Source organism: Balaenoptera borealis, assembly GCF_965194805.1.
Source record: "Balaenoptera borealis genome assembly, chromosome: 1".
NCBI classification, from domain to species: Eukaryota; Metazoa; Chordata; class Mammalia; order Artiodactyla; family Balaenopteridae; genus Balaenoptera; species Balaenoptera borealis.
Window position 1 is genome coordinate 92,600,235 of NC_138860.1, and position 23,426 is coordinate 92,623,660.

General features: G+C 45.9%; 1 protein-coding gene across 1 annotated transcript in view; it reads left to right on the forward strand.

Annotated features, from left to right (window-relative positions):
• CASQ2 (calsequestrin 2) overlaps positions 1-21,234 on the forward strand; it is a 63,720-nt gene extending 42,486 nt beyond the window's left edge. The window contains exons 8-11 of the mRNA XM_082369440.1: positions 5,450-5,504; positions 15,757-15,857; positions 18,698-18,772; positions 19,814-21,234. Of these exons, the coding sequence (XP_082225566.1) occupies positions 5,450-5,504; positions 15,757-15,857; positions 18,698-18,772; positions 19,814-20,032 (450 nt within the window). The 3' untranslated portion in view covers positions 20,033-21,234. The remainder of the gene's footprint in view (positions 1-5,449; positions 5,505-15,756; positions 15,858-18,697; positions 18,773-19,813) is intronic.
• The last annotated feature ends 2,192 nt before the right edge of the window (positions 21,235-23,426 follow it).

The window sequence follows — 23,426 nt, forward strand, 5'->3', positions numbered from 1 at the left end:
AATCTCATTTCTCCAGTATACCTCCTAGAGTGGGCCATGTCCCCATAAGGCAACATTCTGGCGGGGAGGGGGCAGAAAGGGATTAACATGGAAGCATATATTTACTCTGTAATTCAGAGTCTAAAGTGACATATGAACAGAACCGTGGGGTAACTTGACACTTTCTGTTTTACTGGCACGTAACTTCTTTGGATGTCTGAAGGTAGAACAAACATTTCACACCAAAGGCAAATGATCTGGTCCAGAGGAGTGGACTATTGAAGAACAACACAGCACAATAGAAACATCTTTTCCTAACATTTAAACCTTTCAAAAATTTAACCTTTAGGAGGTCTCATTATTAGATTTAAAAAATAACAAAAAGCGTATAACAGTGCTTTGAAAATAATATTCTTTTAAAAAATATTTTCACTTTTCACTTAAAACAATTTCAGACTTATAAAAAATAGTGCAAAGAATTCCATGATCTCTTTACTCAGATTCCCCAAATGTTAACATTTTACTCCCTTTGCTTTATCACACACTCTCTTGATAGATATATAGATTTTTTTCTGAACTGTCTGAGAGTAAGTAGCAGACCCAATTCCCCTTTGCTCCTATATACTTCAGAAGTTGTCTGAAAACAAGAACTTTCTCTTACATAATCATAGTATGCTTATCAAAATCAGGAAAGTAATACTAATACAATTCCACGTTTAAATTGACCAGTTGTCACTAATATCCTTTATAGCAAGAGAAAACATTTGTTTTTTCCTGGCCCAGGATCCAATCCTGGATCACAGGCTTATGTTTGGTTGTTATGTTTCTTCAGTTGCCTTTAATCTGGAAGGGGTTGTTGGTTTTTGTCTTTCATGACACAAGGTACCATTTTAAATCGAGAGTGATTATTACTGTTCTGTTCTGCTATGCCTTTATCTTTACTTCTTATTTTGTTCATTCTTAAGAGATAAGTCTCTAGGCTCCTGGAAGGGAGACACTGCAAAATTGTAGAACCCTTCTCTCAGGCCTTTCCTCACTGACACAGCAGTATCACACCCAAAACCTCCACACCATAGCGGGAGATGTCCTGTGCCCTCCTTCTGACCACAGACACCCCTAATCCTCCACACTGCCCTGAAGAAATGCTCTCTCTCCCATATCAGAGGTAGATGTTCAGAAAGAAAGTTCACTGCCTGGCTTCACTGGAACCCATTCTCTGCTTTCTTTTCAGTTAGTAAGTTACAGCTTTTGCTATACTATAAGATAACAGTGATGGCTCACATTATTATATATTCAATTGTTTTCTAGTTGGGAAAGGGCTGTGTACTGAAGTTAACCAGGTAGAGAAAAGGGCAACCAGACTGGTTGACTCCTTTCCAACACCCCATCATGGAATACCCACATGATTCCCCGGAAGCCCTAGCCAGACCTAGTCGGCCCCTCATCCAAGTCTCCAACTAGGGAGGGAGGGCAAGACAGGCCATCCAGGGTGATCTTCATATCCTGAAAAAGGAGGAGCAGAAATCAGTCTGTCAGAAGGCTCTTTGGGGAACCCCTCTGCCTATCCCCACCCCATCCACATGTGCCCACATCCAAAGCAGCATCTTCATGGGCTACTTGGCCATAGCAACTTAAATACCACATGTTGGGGAAAGTGACCAGCTCATGAACTTAAAAGTATTTATCTTCAATACCCACGTCCTTAGACATTGCAAGATATTTAAATAAAATAGTAAAACTAGGTAAAGCTAAAGCAACTATTGACCTTCTTCTCTCCCAAACTCTACAGGTTTTCAAAGCAGCAAATCATAGAAAACACATAACTTATTATTCCTAAAAATATTATGCCTAGTAATATTGGCTGTGTGAAAATCAGACAGCTATTTATTTATTTATTTAGAATATTCAAAGAATGTCAAGGTAGAGCAGGGCGGTCCAGACCCAATGCTGACCTGTCCTTCCTCTTTGAGACTCTACCTTCCCACCAGTTCTCCATCCTAGCAAGTGGTCAGCCAGAGTCCTTAGCAAAAGCCCACAGAAATGGGAGTCAGCAGTTCTTTCTAAAAGAATCTTCTCTTGGTTGCAATAGGAAAGCAGTTACCAGAGGGGGGCAGAGATCTCCTCCACATGAGCCTCTACACCACTTCACTGCCCCTTAGTTAGGGAGTCTGACAGTTTTAACTGCTTCTTTTTTTCCTTTGCATCTCTTCATTCAACATGAGAGCAAACATTCAACCAAGACTGGAAAGAAACAGAGTTAAATATGAACAATGGTAATTTATCTGATTGGTGTAATTGATGTTTCATTTCTCCTTGGTATCTCTAATATTTGCTAATTTTCTTCAAGCGGTATGTAAGATTTTTATCACTATATTCTTTTTTTTTTTAAGTCAATAAACATTAAGAAGAACCTATTACATTGTGCTAAGTACGGAGGTTATAAAAATAAGCCTTGCTGTCCTGTCCTTAGGAATTCAAGGTTGAGTAGATGAAACAGTCGCAATAATACAACACCAGCCCGGTACACTTGTTGCTATGACAAAGGGACATACAAAGTGCTAGGGAATCTAGAGTAAGGTATTCACCAAAGTAACTCCCAAATTTCCACTTCTTTGGGGGATCTGGTGCTCAGACACTTTGTATAAAAGCCCCTTCTTGGCCTCTTTCAACTTAAGTAAGAGCCACTGACCAGAGTTTGCAACATCTTCTGCAAAGCCTGTGGAGAGACAGTAGATTTACGGAGCCCATTCTGCTGTTGTTCGTAATGTCAGGGAGGAAAATCTTTACCCTCTTAGGTTCATTTCTTAGGGCCTACAAATTAAACTGACAAAAGACAGATTGGCAAGAGAAAAAAAAACAAAACAGATTTAATTAGCTATTTATGCATGCGTGTTCACAAAGAAATGTGATTCAAGGAGGGGCTTATATACCATCTTAATGGGGAATGGGGCGGGTAGGGGCAGAGGAGCACTTCTGGGAGAACGAAATGACTTTTTGGAAAGATAAATGGGCCCTTAGGAGAAGAGATGGCAGATATGATAGTTTTGTGATAATGTCTCTCTGAGAAAAGAAAATTAGAGTGATGACAAGTTCTTTGGGGAGGCTCTACTTGTAGGCAGATAAAAGATTTCAGGAATTCAAATGCCTTCAGCCAAAATAGTTTTTATGCCACAGTGGCTTATTCTGGACCCCTTCAGTGAGAAAGAGCATGGGCTTTGGGGCCAGACAGAACTGGCTTGAATCCCAGTTATGTCACGTACCATCTCATGCCTTTAGGTAAGTCACTTAATTCTTGAAGCATTGAATAGGAATAAGACTTTGATTTGAGATTTCGAAACAATGTATTTACAAAGTACTGATACATAGGGTGGCAAATATTATTGTCTCCATTTTCATCATCATTATTATTTTAAGCCATAATGCCTTCCCTCAGAGAGCTTGCCATCTGGTTGAGAAGAGATTTGTGCAATTAAAAAGGTTATGTCCAAGGCAAGGTGATGACTAAATGGGTGATCTGGGCAGCAAAGGCTGTGGGGTTCAGAGAAAGCCCCTGGGGTGTTCTCAGGCCCGTGGATGGCCAGCTCGGCTCTTCCTCCCCCCATGCACATTGGATTCTCATTCAGTAACCCTGACTTACCGGCTTGTCCATGGATTCTTGCTCTGTGAGTTTATTACTGAAAACACCTGGCAGTGAGCAGCGCCTGCCTCTTTGCAGGTGTTCAATTCAGGTTTGTGGGCTGAATCTTTGAGACCCTCAAAGAGAGAGGCTCTTTCTTTGGGTTACGTATGGCTCTCCATCCAGGGACCACCTCAGGCCTGGGGAGTGACAGACGTATTATAAGCAACCTCTTAGCAAACGAATATGGATTCTTAATTCTAAAACCAATTGCCAAATGCATTCTAGAAGGGCACACAGAAATGAACAGAATTAACACTGCTTACTTCCAGCTGATGGCAGGAGACAGAGACACGGGGCAGCCTAATGAGAACTGATCAGGATATTCTGTCTGGTGATAATAGCAAATGTAAAATAGTGAAACCTCAGACTCCCCTTCTGGTTGCTGTCAGATTTGTGTAATAAACCTGCACTCAGGCACGCGCGCGCACACACACATGCGTTATCTGTAAAATTCAATTCCCCAGAGAGTCTGACCATGGCAGTGCCTACTCTCTTGTTTTTAATAATAATATTTTCCATTTAATCTCTCTTAGACTATTTGGAGGTTTTTGTCCATTCCAAACTCAAAGGGGAAAAAATTAGCATTTAGATAGGATTGCACCAGCATTAAAATCAATTGAAATGGAAACAGAGATCATGGGAGGGTTGAGATGCCTGGAGTTTTTTTTCTTCCCTAGGATGATTGTGATATGACACATTCAGGGCGCCCAGTGAATCCCTCTGCTGGTGTCAGTGATAATCATATTCACTTGGATTTCTCCCCAGTGCCTTGTTCTCACACAACTTCCTCTCCAGGTCTTCTGAGGAACACATTTCCCAAAAAGGGGACCCTCCAAGCTCCCACTTCTCCTTCTGCAGGAATAATCAATGCAGAGGAGACACAAGGCACATATATATGGTCCTTTCTGCCCAGGACGTAGAAACATGGAATGCCACTTGCTTGCCCATGGATTTGAAATACTCTCTCTAGATTCTTTACCTCGTCCCAGCCTTCACATCCATACACACTTTTACTGTCACACCCTCAACCTTCCCTAACTCCAAATTCCAGACTCTCCCTGCAGCCTCCCACTTTCATGACATGTTTTAGAGGCCTATCCTGCTTTGGCAAGCTTGGGTTCCAGAGCAGAAAGGACCCCAAGGAAACAACCTGGAGGTCACAGTCAGCAAGGTGTCCCCTACTGAGCACACAGGTTCTGCTTCTTCAATAAGAGATGGCTTAACAGAGAAGCACTACACTTGCATATGATCCTCGTGTGACCAAAACAGACCCACATCCTAATTTACCGCATAGAGTCCTGTCTGCTGCCTGTCTGGGGACAGTTTCTGGATCTGTCAGCAGCATTCGGAAGTTTCCATAATCTGGTATATCACTGATTATATTTGCTGGCGGTGAATTCTTGAGAACACAGACGGACACGCGCACTCACTGAGCTGTGTCCAGAATGCTTGTTGCCCTCAGAGCTCCTGATGAACCAGACTCACATTCTTCCTCATTTTGCCTTTTACTGCTGTTCTCCTGGACCCACCAGACCACCGGGGTGAGGCCCCTTTAGTGCTAATGTCTGTGTGCAGTTGGTGTTTTCCTGTCTTGCAAACCCACTGATCAAACTCCACACATTCCTCCCAGGGGCTCGTCAGTATTCCTGTCCTGAATGCATGCCCTGCTCGGCTCTTCTGTGCCCCTGCGTCCACCCCCCCTCCACCACCTCCCATTTCCATTCCAGCCTCTGAGTCTGTCCTTGGTATCTCTCCACCCAGGAGAGTAACTTTGATTCTTTTCTCCCATAGGAAGATGATTTGAACGGGATCCACATTGTGGCCTTTGCGGAGAGGAGTGATCCAGGTAGGAAGCCCCCTGTCTGCTCCTGTGCACCTTAAGCCTGACTGACCTCTCACCTTTGTCAGCCCTCACCCTCTCTTCTGTCACTTCCGGTTTTTCGCAACCGCAAGGTATCGGGCGCCCCCTGGTGGTCGCCTGTTAGGGACGACTCCACTTTCAAATGTGCACACAGCTAACAGAACGTTGAACCTCATTCTGCCTACCTGCCCAACTAGGAAGAAGCACCAAGTACTGAGGTTGAGGATATTAAAACGTCCTAGCTTTAAGGATGTGTGTGTGTGTGTGTGTAAACGTCTGTTCACATTTAAAGTTCATTTACCAATGTTGTGACCTAGCCTATGTGAATCACAATCCTACCTTAAAATAACAATCATGTACCCTTTGGTCTGAAAAATATTGTCTGTGCTTAGGAAAGTTCATGGAAAATATTCCCCCAAATAATGAGGACTGGGCAAAACGAACAGCTTATTTCTAAAGTACAAAATGACCCTATAAATGGATGTGTAATTTTGTTTTATTTTGGAACTTTTTCCTGGTTTCACTCTTTTTAACACCAGTGGAAAGTGAAGTGCAGGAAAAATTAATGTTGCAGGTGGTAAAATGCCGGGTCCCTTCAGCAGTGCTCTGTGAATAAAGGGTCCCCAAAGGGAGGTGTAAGTGGTGATTCTGAGGTGTGTTTTGGAAGACCTGGGACAATCCAGAATGCAACCAGAGAAGGCAGGGAACTTCCTTTAAGATGGCTAAGCAGTCAGGCTTTGGACTATGAGGTGCCTGGGCAGGGGTTCCCACCTGATAGTGCCACAAAGCCACCTGGGGCTGACTGAAACAGGACCTTCAGACACCTGTCAGTTCACGGGGCTCTGAGGCAAGTGCTGATGCACCGTGGGGTTTGGGAACCACTGTTCCAGGTAAGATACAATTGTGTGGTATTTTCCTAGGACCTCAGCCTCTTATACATTCATAGGGACAGATGAGGAAACAAAGGGTCAGAGAAGTTCAACAAACTGCCCAAGAGGGCACAATGAGCTAGAGGGAGGCCATGAAGGAGGGACAGATTGTCTCATTCATCAATATATACCTGGTTCTTGCCCATGCCTTGACACATAGTAGGTGCTCAATAAATGCCTGCGGGCAGATGATTAGATAGGCAGATGACTGACTGAGACTGAGCCCAATTCTTCACTGTCTGACCAGTAGTTTTTTGAGTTTTGTTTTGTTTTGCTTTGTTTTTTGGTAACACACTATCAGCCTCCATAGTTTCTTACAGACTGAAACCCAAATGTTTTATCATGAAATTTTAAAAATTGAGATATAATCCACATACCATAAGATTCACCTTTTTAAAGTGTGCAATTCAGCAGTTTCAGTATGTTCAGAAAATGGTGCAAACATCACCACTCTCTAATTCCAGAACATTTTCATCACCTCAGAAAAATCCCATACCCATTAGCAGCCATTCCTATTCCCTTCTCCCCCACCCCCTGGCAACCACTTAATGTACTTTCTGTCTCTATGGATTTGACTGTTCTGGATATTTCATATAAATGGAACCATGTAATATGTGGCCTTTTGTGCTTGGCATCTTTCACTCAGCATAATGTTTTCAGTATTCATCTGTATGTAGTATGTATCAGTAATTCATTCCTTTTTAGGGCCAAATAATATTCCATTGTTTGAAAAACAAATTTATGCTGCAAATTATCTGAAAGCTTCCTTCCCCCCTTTTTTCATTAATTTTTTTGAATGTCCATTGATGTCCCAGTTTTCCTATCATTGACTTGCAGATTTGGAAAAACTCTTCAAGAAAATCTAGTCTGCATCCAAAAAAAAAAAAATACCAGTATGCTTCCAGCTTTTTTCCACAGATTCTGGCCACCCCTCAGCCCCTGGAGAAGAAAATAGCAAAGGAAGCCAGTTGCCCAAGGTTTACAAGCTATAATCAAACAGAATGGGGTCCCTGGTGGTGTGTGAACAGAGATGAGATCGCCATGAGCAGCAGCCTGCTGGCCAGACTCCAGGGGGCTTCCTCCCCCGCCCGCACCCCCCCCTCCCCTCCCCCTCCCAGGATTGTGGGGAGGCCTGTCTGGCTTTCTGGAACAATGGAACAAAGAGGCCTCTGAGAGGTTGCAGGAACCTGTTTGACCGAGATTGCTGCTGTAATGAATCAAGCTCCTGAAACTACTTCCACCTCCTCCCTGCACAAACACCCCTGGGCCCGAAGCTGTGTCTTGCCCCAAAGGAGCCCAAGCTGGGGCTTGTTACTGGGAAGCTGGAAGAAATGCGCTGGGGGTGGGGGGAAGGGGAGGAGCTCACAGCATCTTTCCTCGGTGGGAGGGAGGGGGGCCTGGCCTGCTCAGGGCTGGGAAAGGGAAAGGCTTTGCCGTGAAAGTCCCTGACTCTGCGACTAGTCAGTCATTACTCTCAGGTCACTGATGTGTAACCGGGCCAGAGGGGCCTGGCTGCAGGACTAGGAATTTCATTCCTACCCAGACAGTACTTCCTCATATACCTTGCTTTTGCTAACAAGCTACACGTGGCCCACTGCGCCAACCAAACCCCTCGCCAAAGCAAACGGGTCATACCTCTAGGAAAATAATACAGTTCTCTTTAAAGAGCTAACAGTCTGGAGGAACTGTGCTGTGAGCTTTATGGAGGTGGTCCTATTTGGCCCCTAAAGCCACCCTGTGATATATGCATAATAATTATCATCCCAGCGTCAGATGAGAAAAGTGATTCCTAAGGGTTAAATGACTTGCCCAAATCACTCGATGTATCCAAGCGAAGATTCAAATTCTATCAGGCTTTCTTGACCTCTGAATTCATTATGATTCTGAGGAAGAAGGTCGTGACGATGATGGTGATTCACTGTATGCTTAGGTGACATGGCAACCCCATGTGGGAGGTGCTACTTTTATTCCCACTTGACAACTGATGACGCTGAGGCCCGGAGCAGCTGACTTGCTGGGAAGCAGTGGAGGCTGGGATTAAGCTGAGCGCTGTCTAGCTCCCCAGCCGCACCCTGAACCACAAGGCCCTGCCTTGTGTCTGCCGGCCCTTCGGCGTTACTACCCCTGAGGACGTCTGAGTGACCATTTAGCCTGCCCTCCTTCCTCTCTGCTGTCCTTTACCACCCCCTGCACCTCCAACATTTGAAAGACCCAGAGAAGTTCAACGAAGCGCTTGAGATCACACGGTTAGAGGCGCAGCGGACACAGCAGCTTAGATTTCTGGCTGGCTCCTTGGTCACTGTCCATCCGACCACACTACCGTCTCCAGGACCCCCCAGCCAGCTGCAGGCTCTGGGCATGCGCAAAGCTGCTGCGAGGCAGTGGGGCGGAGGGAGCCGAGAGAGCACGAGAAACAAGAGGGATGAAGAGAGCGAGCGGAGCCATCTGGAAGCTTGAGCGCCCAATCAGTGAAGAAAAGTCAAACTTCCTCCTCACTGATGTTTCCAAATTTGGAATCTACGATTTTTCAGCAGCAGCAGCAATAACAAAGGTCTGAGTGACCCGGGTCTCCCAAGGACTCTCACAGCGGTTCTGACATTCCCAGCCGAGAGCTTGTGTTCAGGGATTGCAGACAATGTCTGCTCTCCGGCCCTGAGCGTAATCGCCAGGTCTCTTCTGCGGTGAGCTCTCATCCCCGTTGCCCCCGCAGGCAGGCCTGGCTGGGAAGGACATTTCCGGCTCTCTGGTCTTGCCCGGTGCCCTGTGGTGCGGCCCGGCTTCCTCTTCCACGGCCTCCTCTCAGCTCCTGCGCTCAGAATGCCGCTGGAGCTACTGTTTGACAGGTTTGAAAATGAACGAGTCTCCCCGGCCGCCCCCAGATGTGTCTGCGTCAGGCTGACATCTTCTTTAGAACAGTCGATGAACGGTTCACAAAGTGGCGTTTCTACATGAGCGCATGCTGGATGGATATCCTCCAAGGGTACTGGCAACATTAGCGCTAACAAGCTGGAAATGCGCGAACCGGCTGCCATCCGCGCCTGCGCCTGGGGAACACAGCCAGTGAGGGGCCCCGAGTCAAAGCCCGATATGCAGGTAGGGAAACAAAGGCATGGAGAAGTTAAGTAGCATCCCCAGGTCACGTGACTAATCAGTGGTAGAACTGGGATTACAGCCCAGGCGGTCCAGCCCCAAGCCCAGGCTCTGTAACTACCACCTATGCTCCTCTGTATTGTAAAGCTGTACCGCTGGACTTTTCCACCAATGCTGGGCACCGAGAGCTAGGAGACAGAGCAGAGAAGGAGGGCTGTAGTAAGGAGCATCAGGGTGTTCTGATGTCGCAGGTGCCACCTCGGCACCGTGGGGCCCACACAATGTCCCCCTGCTCTAAGCGGATGTCTCACGCTAACAGGTGACTGGGTGACTCGCCTTGTCTGGGAGGTGCCCTCAACCTTGTCCTCCCTAGGCTCCCAAAGGGCCCAGCTTCAGATGCCATGCCTCAGCTTTCTGAGACTTCCACACTTACTGAGTGGGCCTTTCTGCGAGGGGACCTCTCAGGTGACTGCCCTCCACACCTTTGTGTCCCAGCACCTGGCCCTGGCTCTAATACATGTGGGCACTCAGAACATACCTGCCCGATGAAAAAATGAATCCCTCCCATTAACACTTGAAATGAATTAAATGTTGATGGAGTGGGAAAGACAGAAAATCTTTGCAGTTTCTTCTGCAAATGCCACACATGATAACAGTGGTATCATTATTATCAGTGAGCCCCCAAGGTAATAAGGGAGCTGTTTTCTCCATCTTCAGACGATGAGATGGAAGCCCCAGAGAGGTTAAGTGACCTGTGCAGGGTCTTCAAACTCCAGACACAACCTCCAAGCTGCGTGATGCCTGCTTATCTGTGTCGTCTGCTATAGAAGCAATAGCCACAGGATCGGGCCAAACAGCCCAGCTTCCCAAGCCTAGGCCTGTCTCCAGGGGCGAGACCCCGAATCCCATAACTGCACATGGTGTGGCGGCAGGGAGGGTCTTTCAGTGCCTTTATGGAATGAGCACCGCCAGTCCCCGAGGTTGGGTCCAGAGGATGGTGTGAGAGTCGGGTGGGCAGCACGCTGAGGGCCTGGGCCTGTTACTTCAGGGCCACTGCTTGGTCTGAGACACACGTGTCTCTGCCAGACAGGGCTTGGCTCCTGACGTGGCTGCGACTGGCCTGGAACTGGTCCCCCAGGGCTTGTGCAGCCTCATTCCCACCAGGCTCTCTCTGCCTGGGAAGGAGGAGAGCATAATCACCGGCTTCCCCTCCCACAGGATGTGATTCCCAGAGGTCTCTGGCTCGCCGTGGGAAACCTGGCCCATCCTGAGCCCTCGGCCCCGGGTCGTGGGATCTCAGGGTCCAGGCCCGTGTGGCAGGGACAGAGTCACAGCTTTCACAGCACCGGGCCCCTCTTCTTTAGTTAGGGCCACCTCTGAGATTCCAGGCGCACTCAGGGAAATCGCTGAGACAGCCAACCAAACAGGCTGTAGCTGGGAAGTGTGTGGCTTAGCGGCAGGTTAGAAGGAGGGGAAGGGACCCTGACTACTCCGGGGGAGGGCAGGGGCCGGCCACCAGCCCCCGCTCCACCCGAGTGTCTCCCCATGCCCCTGCCCTTGCTTCCCTCACATTGAAGCTTTCACACTGGGCACTGGGATCTCAAGCACAAACTCGAGCAAGAAGATGCAACAGTTTTGGTAGGCATGTGGAGACCACAGATGGATTGTGGAAACGGCTCTCGACCTACAGACCGAAGACCTGAGTTAGAATCCTGGCTCTGCCACTTGCTGGCGTGTGATGCTGGGCAAGTCAGGTACTCTCCCTGTGTCTCAACTTCATCCTCTTTAAAATGGAGATAAAAACATCTTCCTAACCTCCATCAGGACTAGATGTGAAGATTAAATACAAAAGGACTCAGTAGCCAGTAGCCAGGAAATGCTCAAGAAATACTCATAAAATCAAAGTTGGGCTACATGATCGCAGACTTCCTGCATGTAAAGAACAATGGCCTGTGTGCATAAAGGAAGAAGTTGGGAGACGAACTTCTTGAGAAAAAAGGAGATTTCAGCTGGATGCAAGAAAACGACTCTTGTCTGTCTGGGTTATTGACTCTGTAGTGGACCTTTAGGGAGGTCCGAGGGGCTCAGCCCTGGAAACATTCAAGAGAGAAGACAGACAAATGTTCTGGGTGGGGCTATACACCTGCCTGAATCTGTGGGATGTTTGGGAGTCCCTTCTGGCTTTGAAAATGGCTGCTTCTCTAACTAATGACCACAGAGAATTGTCCTCTAGTTTCAATGGTGAGATAACTGCTAGCCTACAAATTTCAAAGTAATATTTCCTCATTTTTCTTAACCTACCTCTGAAAAAAATTATGGGCTATTCCTTTTGAAAGCTACATGGCCACAATCATAAAAGACCTCTTAGCTGGGTATATCACTGATAAAGGAAACAGTCATTAATTTCAAACTCATTCATTCATTCATATAATTGCAACTGTGAACGGTCTTCTGCTTCACATTGAATTACAAAAGCGAAATGTGGCTTCCTACACCTGCCTTCCTGGTCAAAAAGGGAGGGTCCACAGTGGATGTGTCCCTTTTCCAGCTCACCTGTTTTACAAAGAAATAGTTGCTGTCCCTGAGAGGAAACTGAACTTCTAACTTAAAATGTTAGCAACTGAATCCATGTGAGGCCAGTGTGACTGCCTTAATTCCGCTTTCCCAGATGAATGAGAATCCATTCCAACAGGTCTATATTCAAGGCTGGGGAATAATGGGGGGAAAGGTATGGGGCTTGTGAGCCTTGGATCAGGAATATCCAAATTAGCTGAATGACTTTAAAACAAAGTAATTAAAGCGTGCTTTAACCATGTACTGAGGCGAGGTTCTCACAGTCATACCGGCTGGTACAGCCATCCCTGCAGATCTCAGTCACTGAGTCAGCAACAGGGGCCAGAAGGAATCGCTCCATGACACACCACCTCCTGGTGTAACTGCCTAGGAGTATGTCTTCTCTGACACACGGGGCCGAGACTGTGTCTAACCTCCCCCTTGTGCCCAGATCATTGCACTTAAGACATACGCATTGAATGAACAGATGAGTGACCAGGTTCCTTGTATTCAAGCAGAAGAATGTCAGAGCATTTCAGAAGAATAATGACTAAACCTTACTATGTGCCAGGCACCATCTAGGTGCCATAGAGACACTAACACATTTAACTAACAGTCATTCTACGAAATAGGTACTATTATTATCATCCCCCTTTTACAGTTGAGAAACCAAGACATTAAATAACTTGCCCTAAGTCACACTCTAAATGGCAGACCCAGGATTTGGACTGTTTGCCCCAAGTGTCCGTGTGTTTAAACATCATGCTGGGCTCCCTCCCTAAAGAACAGGTTCTGTTCTGTTCTTGGAAATATTCAGGGATGCAGAAGGATTATGCCCATTATAAAATCCATCATTCGGAACACCAAAAAGCTGCCCTTGACTCCGGAAGAAACTTCCCCAGCTTTAATGTCAACTCAATTATTAATTTATTCTGGGCATGTTTTTTGAGCTTTCCTTGCTCCTCCATAGACACAAAGAACATCCTTCTCACAAAAACTTTTTGTATTCTTAAAAACAGGCATTAAGCCACCATTTTGACTTCTCTTGTTTATGTAAAAACTCCAATCCACTTGATTTTTCTTGCAGGACCCAGTTTTTGTTCCTTCAGTCTTTCTCTTTTTATCTCCAAACCTGCTCTAAGACATAGAAACGATCCCTGTATGTACATTCTTATTCATAAATCCCATTATGTGGGTTTTTCCATCAGAAAACCACAGCACCATCTTGTGTGTTCAGCTTCCGTTCAGATCTTCTTCCTCTACAACACTGTGCCTAGACAGTTTCTGCCTTCCCTTTACGTGAGTTAGTCTTCTGCACTTCAAGTTTACTTTCTACCTGAATTCGGGTCTGTGTGGTTGAATTTCATCCTCTTTGTGAATTTCTGATTTGTCACATGTGATTCTCCTCTCCCAGAGTACTGGCAACATCACCTTATTTATTTCCATCTATCTCTTCTTGGCTGCTGAAAGTAGTCACTGAAGCTGTTGAGGAGAAATCCCCTGCTGCAGTCTGCGTATAATGATACTTAAATCCACAGATAACCCAGGTGGCACCATAGTCCCTGTCCTGTGACACGGCGACACACCCAGAGAAGGAAGATCCGTAGTGTCCAAGTAGCAGCAGCCAGTGGCACTCTGGAGGGACTTGACTTTCTCGGCCACACATCAGGCAACAAGAGGAATATCCCTAACTCCACCCCAACCCCTACAGTAATAGATAATGAGCACTAAAACACAAGGTCCCATCCATCTCAAGTGTCTGTCATACAATCTCATTTGTCATATAGTTCAGAGCATAGATGGAAAAATCACCTAGGCCACCCGGATCTCTGCTGGAGAGGGCTGCAGGCCATAACGACCCTCTTCTCTACTAGCGGGGTGGCTCTGCCTTTCAGGTAACAAGGCCTGAGGGGGCCTAGTCTGAATCTTTAGTGTGATTTAGCTACAGTTAAAGAGACTACACCCACTCAAAGCAGAGCTCCTAAGAAGAGTGTGCATTTTGCCTAGAATATGTTAAATATGAGGAAGTGCAGAGAAAAACCTTTCCCAAGAGGCCCCAGGTAGCCAAACAAAGGCTAGGGTGCCTGGAGAGAGGAGAGGTGTGTTCAACAGAGGCCACAGAGAGGGGCTTAGAATGGCTGGGGCCCCCATCTAAAGAAGGAAACTTTTACAAAGAAAGAGCAGTTGCCATACTGAATTTCTAAGTAGTGGGTGAGTTAGTTGCTTATATAGAACGTAAATTTCAGGCCACAGATTCATCTGTGCAAGAGATACAACTTCATTTTCTAGAACTGAACCTAAATTTTACCACTGGGTGGTGGAAACTGGGTCTGACAATTAATGGTCTCCCCTCCCCCACCCACCGTCCCTAGGGATCCGGTGTCTTGCTGGTTCTCAGGTACGATGGGTGAAGTGTGCATCTGGTCAGAGTTACTATCATCACCTATCCATGCTGGCATCTGCAGAGAAGTCCGTCATTCTGTCTGGACTCTAGCTTTATGCCAAGGTCACCACTGGTCCCCTTCATCCCAACCGCTGGACTTCTTCAGATCTGCCCCCTCCGCTAGCCTTGTCCGTGTTCCTCAAAACCACAGAGAACTTGGTGGGGCCTCCTTACAATCTTCTCTGCCCTAGTGCTCCTGCACCAGAGGGTTCGCCAAGAAAATCTGAGGTCTTTCCATTTTCATGAGTTTTAAAACAAAGCATGAATCCCCTATACTCTGGGACTCCCTGAAACTGTGGAGTTTCTGTACATGGACACATGGGCTTGCTTTCGTGCACGTGCACATGTACACACACACACATACACACAGGCACAGAGATTATTCTCAGGGACTTGCCAGAATCTAAACTCTTTAATTCTAGCTGGGAGTGGGGAAGGGATGCTGAGGGTTTAGGCTATCCTTTCTCTTACTAAACATTCTTTCAAAATTTTTGTTTATGACATAAAGTTTATCTTTCTCATTTCTTCAAGATTTAGGCTTTCTGTGCTCTTGAAGCTGTGAGTTTGTCTTTTGAGGCTTGTCTCTGCTTTTCTTATGAATCATCCCTCCCCTGGGGGGCGATGAATGCTTCGAATTGAACAAAGGGATGGCAGAGCCTGCAGGGAAATGGTGACGAGGGGAGGGAACCCTATTTACTATCTCAAAGCTTTGAAACCAACTGTCAATCAGAAGCCCACTTAGTCTGAAGGTTATAGGAACTCCAGGTTGTAGAAAACTAAGGATCCAGGCTAAACGTTCTTGCTCCATAGAGCAAATGCTATGGGGAACTCTCAGGGATAGTATCAATAAATTATCAGTTTTAAGAGATGGCACAGAGCACTGAGGACCAGACAGGAGTTTCTCTGTTCTGGGGTTGCACTTTCTGACACAAGGCTGGTCAATTTTCATATGCAATTTAGCAAATGGAACTTAGCTTTCAGTTACAACCAGACACTTCCCTGTGAAACTTTCAATTTCTTTATTCAAAATGTTTATTGTTCCCTTTGAACAAGCTGCTTTGTGGCTGGAGTTCCCATCTGACTCATTTTATAGAATAATCCTATAATTGAGGGTATGCACCAAATGGCCTAAGAAACACTTGTGGAAAAACGGCGCCCTGCTCTCCACATTAGAAGCCATATATGCACAGGGCTTACTCAACCTTCTTGAATCCTGCTTCAGATGGCTACGAGTTCCTGGAGATCCTGAAGCAGGTTGCTCGGGACAACACGGACAACCCTGACCTGAGCATCGTATGGATCGACCCAGATGACTTTCCTCTGGTGAGTGGCTCAGACTGGGGCCCCGTCCTTGGCCACCTTCACAGCCTCATGTTTGTGTTTAGTGTGAGACCTGGATGCACGAAGGAGGATGTGAAATAGGAGGGGCACTTGCAGAAGCTCAGTGGCTGTCCCCACCCACTGTGAGAGATCTTAGCCCCTGGGGCAACATTGAACTTAGGGCCTGGTGCCTACACTGACATGGTTAGACTTATTTTTCTCACTCCCTGAAGGCCAGAAGTCCTTCTGCAGGGCCCACTCAAGGGTGTTGGGTGAAATTCTTCTGCCAGCAGCTCCATAGCTGCCCTTCACCCCACCACCACCCCTTGCTATAACCTCTTTCATTTTCTGGGTGGGGACCATCGCTCCGAGGCAACCTGAGTTACTAACTAATAAATGTTCAGAGATGAACATTTTGCATAGAGTTAAGAACAACCTCTGCTGGAAATTCCCTGGCAGTCCAGCGGTTAGGACTCTGCACTTCCTCTGCAGGGTGCATGGGTTCAATCCCTGGTGGGGGAACTAAGGCCCCGCAAGCCTCACGGCCAAGAAAAAAAAAAAAACCCTCAGGGAGGACAGGGACCCTGCCTGTCTTTTTTTTTTTTTTTTTTTTTTAATTTATTTATTTTATTTTATTTTTATTTTTGGCTGTGTTGGGTCTTCGTTGCTGCACGCCGGCTTTCTCTAGTTGCGGCACGCGGGGGCTACTCTTCGTTGCGGTGCGTGGGCTTCCCATTGCGGTGGCTTCTCTTGTTGCAGAGCACAGGCTCTAGGTGTATGGGCTTCAGTAGTTGCGGCACACAGGCTCGGTAGTTGTGGCTCGCAGGCTCTAGAGCACAGGCTCAAGAGCACACGCTCAAGAGCACAGGCTCAGTAGTTGTGGCGCACAGGCTTAGTTGCTCCGTGGCATGTGGGATCTTCCTGGACCAGGGCTCGAACCCGTGTCCCCTGCATTGGCAGGTGGATTCTTAACCACTGCGCCACCAGGGAAGCCCACCCTGCCTGTCTTGTTCAGCGTGTTCTCCCAGGTCCCTAAAGCCCAAACTCTTGCTGGGTCAGTGATCAATGGCCAGAAAGCCTTGATTATGCTTTGTTTTGAAGAGAATAAACAGAATTTGTACAATACATGAGCCCAGTGGTAATGATAATGAGGGTAGCTAATATACTATCTGCCTAGAACTGTGGTAAATTCCATGCATCATCTCATCCAGTCCTCTCAACAACCCTGTGAAGTACAGACTATTATAATCCCTATCTTACAGGTGAAAAGAATGACAGCTGGAGAGGTTAAAGCTGTAAGTGGTAGATATACTCTTCCAGCCTAGGTCTGTGTGATGCCAAAGCTTGGTCTGTTAGTCAGTAGACTTTAGGTTGAGCTAACTGCTGATACTCAGTACAAGTTTAGTTATTATTAGGATATAAATGATAACTCTATCTTCTTCCAGGAATTATCATTTGTTGCACAGGTCACAACTGATCAAACTATGATTAAATAGACAAAAATGAGGGGTTTTATTGATCTCAAGGGTCCTGGAACCCAATCCTACATAGAGAATGAGTGAATCAAAGGCAGAGCATCCCATGTCACCTGAGGCCAATTTCATAATTCTGGGTAAGCGTAACAAAGTCATGGCCGTATAAGACCCTATATATTACAGCTGTTGTTTAGCTGTGGCCTGGTTGTATTTCTCGTTTACCTGAACTATTTGGTTATACAAGCTTGCAGATGGTCTACATTTCTCCTGACCTGTTCTATATGTTTGCCTTGTTTTTTGCAAACGAGAAATCTTCAGACTATTCTGATTTCCAAGTTCCTGACTATCCCCAGTCCCCATGAGACCATATATTTGTCTGGGAGACTTTTTTTTCTTTCTTTTCTTTTTTTTTTTTGGCTGCGTTGGGTCTTAGTTGTGGCACGCAGGATCTACATTGAGGCATGCGGGATCTTTTCCTTGTGGCGTGCGGGCTTCTCTCCAGTTGCAGCACACGGGCTTCTCTCTAGCGGGCTTCTCTCTAGTTGTGGCGTGCAGGTTTTTCTCTCTCTAGTTGTGGCGCGCGGGCTCCAGAGAGTGTGGGCTCTGCAGTTTTGTGGCACGCGGGCTCTCTCGTTGAGGCGTGAGAGCTCAGTAGTTGTGGCACGAGGGCCCAGTTGCCCTGCGGCATGTGGGATCTTAGTTCCCCGACCAGGGATTGAACCTGCGCCCCCTGCATTGGAAGGTGGATTCTTCACCACTGGACCCCCAGGGAAATCCCATGTTTGGGAGACTTTCTACCACTGAATATCTCCCTTTTCTTAGCCCCATGGCCCCTTAGTTTTTTAGTCCTGCCCCAGTCAGAGATTAGTCCACATGGAATCCGAGTCTGGCTGAATGAAGAAGCTCTCTTCTTACTCGTGTGCCCACTTACAGCACACCACTGCTTTCCCGGGCATCTCACAAGCAGAGTGGTGCAAGGTAAGGGATTTTTAAGTGAGACATTGAAAGAGAGGTGGAGGGAAATGGCTCTTTCACCACACATAAACTGTAAAAGAGTCACAAGTAACTTGGGAATCAGCTTTGGACTATCTCTGTAATATTCTTCCTTAACAGCTGTAGAAGCTTTTACATTACATTCTTTCCTAGTTTGTGTTATGACATCTTTTTTTTTTTTTTCATGTTTATTTAAAGTGCTGAACGCTGGGGCCAAGTCTTCAATTTCCTCAGTGCCCGCAGCTGTTTTGGAGACCTTTAACCAATGGTGACCTAATTACTGTGATGGGACGGCAGGTGGGTCCAGCCACAAAAAGTGGCTTTAACAGGGAATGCCTTCTGCCTGCTGTCTAATTTTATTTTTTGTTGCTACAGCTTGTTGCCTACTGGGAAAAGACTTTCAAGATTGACCTATTCAAGCCACAGATTGGAGTGGTGAATGTCACAGATGTGAGTATACCTCATGTGTCTATGCGAGACGGTCACCTAGAGGGAAGTATACCTCATGAAAGTTTGCTCGGATACCCTCACCCTGCCCTGGTTTCTGCCATGTAACCCAGACTATGAGATCACGTATAGGAGCCTGGCCCCATGTGAAACGGGCAGGACCCTTGGCCTTGCCAAAGCTCAGGAGACTAGCCAGTGTGGCCCAATCCTAGTCTGAGCCAGTCCCAGCCTCTTGTTCCATGGTTCTCTTCCATGGGCACATTTCCTTGCTTACGGAGCCAGCCCAACCTGGTTCACTGACTATTTAGAACTTTCCACACAAGTAAACTCTCCTGTATTTTCTTCCAAAGCCCAACAACAAGGTCTCTTTACGCAAGGGAACCCACACCGGGAGTTGTTATTGCTCAATGGGTGATGGGGCAGCTGTGGCCCAGAAGCCCATGGAGGCAATCACCATTGTGTGTGTGTGTGTGTGTGTGTGTGTATTCATGAATATATGGATATATATGATATATAGGATCTATATGAAACTTCTGGTAGGACAGCCATGAAACTACCACCAATGGCACTAGGGATGGGGTCAGGGCAGCCAGAAATACTTTTGCTTTTCACCTTGTATCCTACTGTTCTGTTTTAAAATGTTTTAACTTAAGCAGAATTTTAAATTATTATTATTAATTTAAAAAGTAGTTTACAAAATAAAGAAATGTAGAATTTCCTAGGTGACTGAACATCTACCAACAGGGTATAAAAGGACATTGCTAACTGGCTATATATACATACAATAGAAAAAAAATATATATATATATGCAATGGAATACACCTTTCCTTTTATGTTGCACAAACAGGATACTACACACCATTCTGCAACTAAGCATTTGCATTTAACAGTGTGCACATATTCCTGATAAGTGTAAGTGAGCTGGACCACTCAGCACAGCTGCTTGGAACCCCCTGGCCTTGCTGATCCTTCGTGCACTCACTCACTCACTCACTCACTCACTCACTCACTCACTCACTCACTCGTTCTGTCTCTGGCCGCAGGCTGACAGTGTCTGGATGGAGATTCCAGATGGTGATGACCTGCCCACAGCTGAGGAGCTGGAAGACTGGATTGAGGATGTGCTTTCTGGGAAGATAAACACTGAAGACGATGACAATGAAGATGAAGAGGATGAAGAGGATGACGACGACAATGATGATGACGACAATGACAATTCTGACGAAGAGGATGATGATGACAGTGATGACGATGAGGACTAGCCCCCAACTCCAGACGATTTTCATGAAAACAAAACCACAGCTACCCACCACCATGCAGACAGCACAAGGTAGCAGCAAGCAGCCCTGGCCCACGTCCAGCCAGCTCCTTTCCCTTTTCCAACATCTCTTCTCCCACTTCCTTCTCATCAGGAGATGTGCAACTCAGCAAATGCCTTTCTAAATCCAGCAATCCCACTCAGCAAGGACAGTGGGGAATTTTTCCCATGTCGACTGTCTTGATTGTCATGAAAAATCTCTCGTTCTTTGTCAGATCATCAGTGGCCATGGCAGTGCCCGAATCTGGCAGTCTGGGGAGAGCGATCCCCTAACACCTTGACTTAGATTTACTTGTTGTCTTTGACTATGGCAGTAACAGAATTCACAGCTTGCTAACTCACAAGCATGGTGTGACCTTATAACCAGAGCCCAGGGAAGACACACAATCCATTTAGCCCCCATGCCTACAACATCAGTTAGGATGCCTCCTAAAGCCAAGAGGATCCCCCTTAGGGAAGGCTCAGGCTTGGAAACAAGTTTATAAATCGGCTTCTCTTGGTTCTATTAAACTTATTTTAAGTGTAGGTCAGACCATTATGAACTCAGATCCAAACCTTTGCATGGCTATTGAGAAGTAGGTCTTGAAAAACATGCGTACTGATGTCACCATCATTTCTAGTATATTAGGATACTGGGATGGGAAGTTGATGTGCTCTCTGAACTTCCCTCTAGGTGACCGTCTCGCATAGACACATAAGGGTTTGTTTTAATTCTTTCTGATGGCTTGAGGTCTCTGATTGGGTCAGCTGGCATCCTAGCCTGAGCTGGGATCCTGATACCCCCTCTCTGTTTCTCCTAGTCAGCCTTCCCATTCAGAGTCAAAGTTGGTTTATCCAGAGGGCAATTAACTCTCCATCTATCAATGCTTCCACAGTTGAACAGAACAATAATCATTAGAGTTCATAATGATACCCTGAGGTACTGAAAAAATCCCTAAGTGCCTTCCGAACTATCTAAAGGTCATGTTGTGCTCGGTAGTTTTAGTGTTAAGTGTGCATTATAACGTTCTAATTTATTTTCTCAATCTTTTAACACATGTGTAAGACACTGCAAATTCTTTGAAACTAGGGCAATCCTTTATGGAATAGTAGCTAACTAACTCTGTCATTAAAGTTATATTTTGAAAATACTGAGACTATCTGGAACATCCTCTCCTGATTTTTTGTTTCTGCTCGTTCTCTCTGGGCTCCTGTTCTTCCTTTCTATTCCTTCTTTGTTTTCCTTTCTGGCCCCTCTTCCTCTGCCTGCCCTTTAGATGTTAGTCTTCCACAGTATCACTCAGCTCTAACATTCTTAAAAGACAGTTTATCATCCATGCCCATCAGCTAATAACTTCCAAGTCTGGGTCTCTAACCTTGACCTCTCTCCTTAATTTTAGACTCACTCATTCGACTGCTTCTGGACATCTTGGTTTGGATGTTGCACAAGTGCTTCAGACAACATCACAAAAGCCAAACTCATTACCTTCTCCCCTAAACTTCTCCTTCTCCTCTTCTTGGAGCCCCAGTTCAAATGATTAGTATCACCATCTGTCCAATTGCCTGGGTGGTCTGAAGGTGTCCCCTTCCCGTCTGCTCCCATGGCATTTTGTGCATACCCCAAATCCTGGCACTCATCATTTAAATTGTAGCACATATTTGTATGTCTGTCCTTTCACTAAAACATAGGCTCCTTGGAGACAAGGAATTTATTTACTATTGTATCCCCAACACCTAGCACTTTGCTCAACATGAAGTAGATACTCATTTATTGAACTGATGGGTGAATAATTGTTTGATTGGCACTGTTGGATCACAGTGCTTCCAAGGCCTCCTTATTTTTATCCCTTTGCCTCACAAAACAAGGCAGACACTTCCCAAGCTGGGCTATGTTGCCATCCAGACAGGCCCAAATAAGTTCTTGGGGAGGTGAGTGTTCAAAGTGATCTTTGAAGCTAACCTTTCAAATAGCCAAGGAATGTGCTCTGTCATGAAAGTGGTCTATTTCCCAGCCCAGGAAAATTCCCTGCTTCTTACAGGCCTAAGTAATATGCATTAAGTTTAAATCATGCTATGCTGCTCCTGTGCTAGAAGCACTGAGTGTTAAACTAGTACTATCTGTAAGTAGTAGTGCTGTTTAGTTATTGGTCTAAAACTTTTTCAGCTGATATTTATTGAATGTTTGGTATGTGCCCGGAGCACTATGCTATATGCTTCACATGTATTATCTCGTTTAATCCTTACGAAGATCTCATGAGTTTTGTTATTTTCCCCAGTTTACAGATGAGGAAACTGAATGAGGCCCAGAGGCCTCGAGTAATTTTCCCAGGGTCACACAAATACTTTAAAGGAGTGTAAATGTAACCCCATTTTTACACTTAAGTCAAGGATTTAAACTATATTTAATTCCTTAAATTAAGCAATCAAAGGATTCCATTTCCTTTCTTCAGATGGTATCCCAAGATGGACTCAAGTGAATTTCTCATAATCCTTTTTACTGCTTAAGCCAAGATGCCCTTTTCCCTTTCATTCTGGAGGCAAGTAATCCATTATACAGTACTAGAAATGTAGGCTAATTAGAACTGTGAGATCTGGCCATCCTGCTAGAAAACAAAATAAAACAAAAAATCATTGTGTTATCAAGAATGCACAATCATTTAAATATATTTCTTTAGAATATCATCTCATAGTTGAAATGAGCTTGTCTTTTCTGTAACAAGGTTGTGTATTGTCCAGGCCCTAGTTTGTATTGCCCAGATAGCCCTTTCTGTTAATGATGTCACCAGTCATAGGTCATTATCGAATAGCTTTTGATCAATAATCCCTGCTACATCCAGACACACACATCCCTTGAGTGGGTCCTATGGCCTCTCTTCGAACTTCCCACTCTCCCCAGGGCTCCTCAACCCTGCTCAGTGAGCGTCAGAATCATGTCTGAGCTTATTTTAGAAAACACAGACTCCTGTCACCAGCCCAGACTTACTGATATACCGTCTCCGGAGTTGGGGCCTGACCCTCTCCATTTTAACAAGAGTCACTGGGGATGGAGGCAAGTCAGCACTGACCACTGCTCTTCCCACACCCCCCAGTCATCTCATCCAGCCTACGGCTTCCAACTCTATCTGTCTCTAGCCAGGCCTCTCCTGAGTTCCAAGCCCCTCGCTCCAGCCGTCTCCCCTGGACAGCATCACTGGGATGTCCCATAGGCACCTTAGACCAACACAGCTTTGGGGCTTTAAGGGGGGGGGGTGCCCTTAAAAAGTATTGATAGCTCTCTTTTCCTGACTGAGATCTGAACCACCTGAGAAATTAGCTCCAAAAGTCAGCAGTCCAAAATATCACCCTGATTACAGAGAAGC